Source organism: Marmota flaviventris, chromosome Y, assembly GCF_047511675.1.
Source record: "Marmota flaviventris isolate mMarFla1 chromosome Y, mMarFla1.hap1, whole genome shotgun sequence".
Lineage (NCBI taxonomy): Eukaryota > Metazoa > Chordata > Mammalia > Rodentia > Sciuridae > Marmota > Marmota flaviventris.
In genome coordinates this window covers 3,021,631-3,027,302 of record NC_092519.1, presented here as the reverse complement: position 1 = coordinate 3,027,302, position 5,672 = coordinate 3,021,631, and the positions used below count along the sequence as shown (strand labels likewise).

General features: G+C 35.0%; 1 protein-coding gene across 1 annotated transcript; it reads right to left on the bottom strand.

The window, feature by feature from the left end:
- Nucleotides 1-306: 306 nt before the first annotated feature.
- Nucleotides 307-812, bottom strand: LOC139703537 (uncharacterized protein CXorf51A-like). The gene is made up of 2 exons (XM_071607040.1): nucleotides 687-812; nucleotides 307-528 (listed from the first exon to the last, which is right to left on the bottom strand). The coding sequence occupies exons 1-2, from the start codon at nucleotides 810-812 to the stop codon at nucleotides 307-309; spliced, it is 348 nt and encodes a 115-aa protein (XP_071463141.1).
- Nucleotides 813-5,672: the final 4,860 nt, after the last annotated feature.

Below are 5,672 nucleotides of genomic sequence, written 5' to 3'. Positions count from 1 at the left end.
AGGAAGTTTGTCTTCAGTCCTCAGTCCTCACTTTGTCTTTATCCTTCAATGTGTGGATAACAATTTATCTTTTGAACTCCAACTCCACAGATCCCACATCTCTCCCTTCTCAAACACCTACTTCTACCTTTTATTTGTTCCCACTCCAGCATCAGAGGCTCACAGAGATACACATCTTTTCACATCAGATTGATTTTATTTTCACCACCATTAATGTTAGTAACCTGTGGTAAAATTGAGCCATTTCTTAGCTGCCAGACCTCTGGACATTCTGCAGATTATTCTGAGGTCTCTGGCCCCACTCAATTACTTGCTGTCCAGATCATCACTTGAAATGCTGGAGGTTTCTGGGGTATTTTCCATTTCTGGCTCTCTATTCAGTTTTTCATTTAGCCGATGATAATGAACAAAGAGTATTGTTCCTTTAGTTTTCTTAGATTTTTTCAGAGATGTGGAAGGCTTTTCTGAGTCTCTTTTGCTTGAATTATTTTGAAGTGTTTTTTTACCCTTATTGGTGGACTTTAGTATCTGTAAGGACAACAGAGAGGCCATAAGGGCATTGGTTTGGGAAAAGAAGATAGGATATACATGTGAAGTAGGGGTTTGTGCCAGATGAAAAATAAATAGGAGTCTTAGGTCGTGGGGAATGAATGCAGAAAGGAGAAGCTTGGGTTGGGTTATCTTACCTTGCTGCCTCTTCCGCATCTGGAGTGATGATAGGAAGTCTTCATATTCTTTCTTTCTTTCATCGATGATGTTGACTGGGCCATATCTGCATTAGGCTTCTGTGATTTCTTGGTTGCCTTAGCCATACTGAAGCCTCCCAGTGGTCTTCTGAAGAGCTGTAAGGATCCTAGGCATATATGTCCTCCCAAGACAATGAAGGGCCACACCCTTCAGCCTTCATTGGCCAGCAAGTTACTCCCCAGCCAATGAGGACTAAGGAGGAGGTTAGACCTCACAAAGCACTCTCTCTGACACTTCTGTACATGAAGAGGCTAGGGAGGTTGCTAGGGAAACCAGGCTATAGCTTAGATATTGCAAATCAACACTCTTGGCACTTCTGGGATGTGGGGGAGAGGAGATGCTAGGAAGGCAAAAATGATCTGGTTGGGCAAAGGAGACTTTTCTTTAATATACCTGAAAGAGCCACCCCACCCTAATTCTTATATAGTGTTCAATAGTGGTAGTACAGGTGGTAGAGATCTTCCTCTACCAAAGTATTCCCCAAAGCTACTCCTACAAACTCATTCTGCTATCTTTCCCTTAGCCATTAGTTAGTATTTTGGATAATGTACCTAAAATCCATCCAAAAGTAATATGGTTATATTTTTCTTTAATTATCAGAAGATATGTGAATAATGCTACAAACAAGACATATTCCCATTAATGGATATCAATATACTTACTGCATTTGGCATTAAAGGCTGCCAATTTTTAAAATTGTTTTCTTCCAGGCCTTCAACTTATAGGAAAGGAATAAAATTAACTACCCACTGATGAAAATTGCATTTTATCCTTATTTTTATTCTATTTTTGGAGCCTGGTCACATTATCATCATTGAGTTTTGCAAGATTCCTTCTCTTTTATTCAAATTTTTCTTTCTTCTTAGAATCTAGCACTAGTTCCCTTCTCAACAATAGAATTATTATTTTATATTTGAATTCTGTCCTTGTATATGGCCTTGTTAAATGTATGTTTGAATGTACCATAACTGGTTTCTGTGTTTTGTAGCAGCATAGTCAGGTTCTAATGAAGGTTGGTTTCCGGGTTACGTCTTCATATGCTTTCTTTGGTGGATGCATACAGAAGGAGAGATTTAGGGGTCTTCCTCTTTTAATAAGGGCATTAATCTGAGACACAGCCCTCATGACCAAATTTAATTATCTCCTATCTCCAATTACCATCACATTAATGATAAGGGTATTAACATGTGAATTTTGGGAGGCACATTCAGTCCAAAGCAATAATTTTACTAAATATTGCCACATTGTTTTCTAGAATATATCAGTCCACCTTCCCAACAGATTTGTACTTTATGTTTCCCTACACAATCATCAATTTTTTATTTAGAATGCAGCTTCTCATAGGATCTCAGTGATCTTAACCAATTGATGTTTATACCCTTGTGTAATCCAGTTCAGTTGAATGGCATGAGTATGGGCTGTATCTAGAGATTTGCTTCTAATAGCTAAAATCCTACAAAAGTAATGGAATGCCATTAACATCATCAATTTTATCTTTGCTAGAACACTTTCTTGGTAGCAATCTCTCTTGCACATGTGCTTTCTCATTTTTATTAAAACATATTATGAAATGCTCAATAAAGAGGCCCACATTTTAAGGAATACCTTAGGAGGAACTGAGTCCTCAGCAAAATAAACTGCAGAGCACTGAATCCAAATAACAGCTACTTGATTTAATTAGGAAGAGGATCCTTCCCAGTTGAGCCTTGGGATAATTCACCCTTATAAAACAGACCCAGAGCTAGAGGACAACCAATCTGAACCCAGATTCTTGACTCATAGAAACTATGAGATAATTTCTTATTAATAATATTTCTCAGTTCTACAAATATCTCAGGGGTTCCCTCACATGTGAAATCTAGAAAAGAAAAGCCTAAAGGTAGCTGTCGGTTGTGATTTTCGATATGTACCCAAGTGGACCTGCTAATAGTTTATTCCTGAAATGTCCAAATCCCTTAACATATGAAAGAGCTGAATTCACCTTTCATCTGTGAAAGGAGAATGAATCAGAAGGGACTGAATGAATTTAACAAATTCCTGTCACATGCTGGGGAGAAGTGACTGAGGAACCAAAAGGGGGCTATATATGTTCAAAATTAAGCTAGAATGAAGAAGAGTCTTCATTCTGACTGGAGTGAAATGATATCTTAGAGTAGTTTTGATTGCATTTTCTGATTGCTAGAGATGATGAGCATTTTTTCATATATTTGTTGATTGTTTATCCTCTTCTTAAAAGCAGCATACTACAGGGTCATAGCCACATCAATGTTTATAGCAGCACAATTCTCAATAGCTAAACAGTGGACCCAGCGTAGATGCCCTTCAGTGGATGAATGGATAAAAAAAAAATGTGTCATATATACACAATGGGATATTACTCAGCACTAAAAGAGAATAAAATCATGGCAGAGCTGAGGTCTTGTTTTTGTGGCACAACAAACATGAAGATATTTGATTGCTTCCTTTGGAAAGGCAAATTGCACATAGTTGCCCCTCTGGAATCTGCATAGAGGTACAAAGCAAAGCAGTTGCCAGCGGTACTGTTCTTTTCCTGTACACTGAAACAGTCCTGGTATATTAAAGAAAATGAATTTTCATCATTAACTTGGTAGAACTTAATGAGTATCATATAATTATCTGAGTGCTTACAAAATGAGTACTTTGTCAGCTAAGCTGAGATCGGTGTCCATTATGCAGTTTTATACAGTAACATTGAGACAGCATTACTGTGCTATGTGCAGAAGATCTCAGATATATGCATAGAACTTACCTACATATATGTTTTTTTGAGGGATGGAGGGAGGAAAGTGGGAAGAGAGGGGGAGGGGCAGGGGCTGTGAGAGAGGGGAAGGGAGAGGGAGAGAGAGAGAGAGAGAGAGAGAGAGAGAGAGAGAGAGAGAGAGAGAATCCAAGAAAAACCTGGAAAAATAAACTTCATAAGAGAGAATGGCTAAACCAAACAAACAAAAATCAAAGGAAAACAACCCACAGAATGTCGGTAGTTATATAAGTTAGCTAGGTTGCAGAATGTTCCTTTATTGGGCTGCAGCTCATATTTTTACATCATTAGATTCTTGTTATCCATTCTGACCAGAATGTCATATAAGTACTGTTCTTCAATGCTCAGTACATTATATTGGTATATTTGACATCTCATTATTGGTGATTTTAACTTTTATCACCTGAGTAAGATGGAGTTTATTGAAGTTTTCCATTATAAAGATACTGTTTTGATTTTTTTCACCAATAAAGGTCCAAAGGAAGTAATATCAGACTATGTTAATACTTCAATTTTAGTTGCATTTTTGACAGAGCATCCATTGATGATTTTTGACAGCATAGATTTTAACTTGTATTGATATTTTGTTTTACAAAATATTTTTCCTATTTTTCTCACTGCTTCTTCATTTTTAGGTTATAAGTATAATATAATAAGCAGCTTTCCCATCAATGACATTTATTTATTTGCTTACTTATTCAATATGAATATTGATATTAATAAATAAGCAAATGGACTCATAGATTCTTATATATTGGTTATATCTCGTTATTGTTACTATTTGCTTGATGTTCATATAGTACCACCAGCTTGGCTGTAGGGAGTACTTTAGTTATCAGTACTTTTTTCATCTCACATAACTTACCCTTCTTTGATCATTTCCATATTGGCAAGAACTTTTAGAAAATATCAAGAACATGGATAAAATGAATGTATGAAGGGCCTTTCCAACTTAAATTAAGAACAAAGAAAAATTGAATGTAATATACATACATAGGTTGAATCTTAATCAAGATTTGTTTTTTTTTTTTTTGTTTTTTTTTTTTTTTTTTTTTTTGCTAAGGGATGAATTTTAAATATTTAACAAAATGTTAATAATTGTAGAATTTTATTAATATTAATGTACTTGTGTTTTCAATCATACTGTACTTATATAAGGGCATGTCCTGGTTCACAACATACAGATACTAGTATACTAATTGTAATGAGACAGCCTACCTGTGACTCAACATTTAGTGACCATAAAGAAGATATGGACATACTATGTACTATTTTTTAAGCTTTTATATAAATGTGAATTTATATAACAACAGCAACAACAATAATTACAACAACAATAATTATAACAAAACATAAGTTCTGAGGTACCAGGTCTGGTTGAAAGCCAGAGATACACATGGATATGTAGCTCCATAGGCAAATATGGTCCCTCAGAACAGGAACATGCATAACTTTCAAAGTGATTGGTTCTGGGCTAGATTATAACTGTAGAGCAAAACCACCTTGATACACAAGAAATTTTGTTTTAGTGTTTATTTATTTACTGACTTGGCTTATTATTTACTTACTAGTTTTGTTATATACAAGGTTTTGAGAAATAAAAATAAGATAAAATATAAACTCTATTTCTGCTTAGGAAAAACCAAAACTGAATAGTAAAAATTGTTTTGTTTTGTTTTTGATACTGAGGATTGAACTCGGGGATACTCAACCACTGAACCACATCCCCAGCCCTATTTTGTATTTTAGTTAGAGATAGGCTCTTACTGGGTTGCTCAATGCCTCACCATTGCTGAGGCTGGCTTTGAACTCACCATCCGCATGCTTCAGCATCTCAAGCCATTGGGCTTACAGGGGTGTGCAACCTAACAAAATTTTAATGCTTATCTTAGAGCTACCATAGATAAATTTCTTAATAGTTCTTAATTTCAAATTCTGCATAATGTGTTAAGAGGTAATATTTTTTCTTCTTCATGAGAAATATAAATTTAAGACAGAATGGTCTAGGTTCTGTTATAATAATGAGACAAATAACACTTCGTAAATGAAAGTCATATATGATCAAATATTAAGCAAATAAAATAAAAGATTAAAATAAAATTTAATAAATTTATTTTACTTTTAATTTAAAAATCTTGAGCATAAT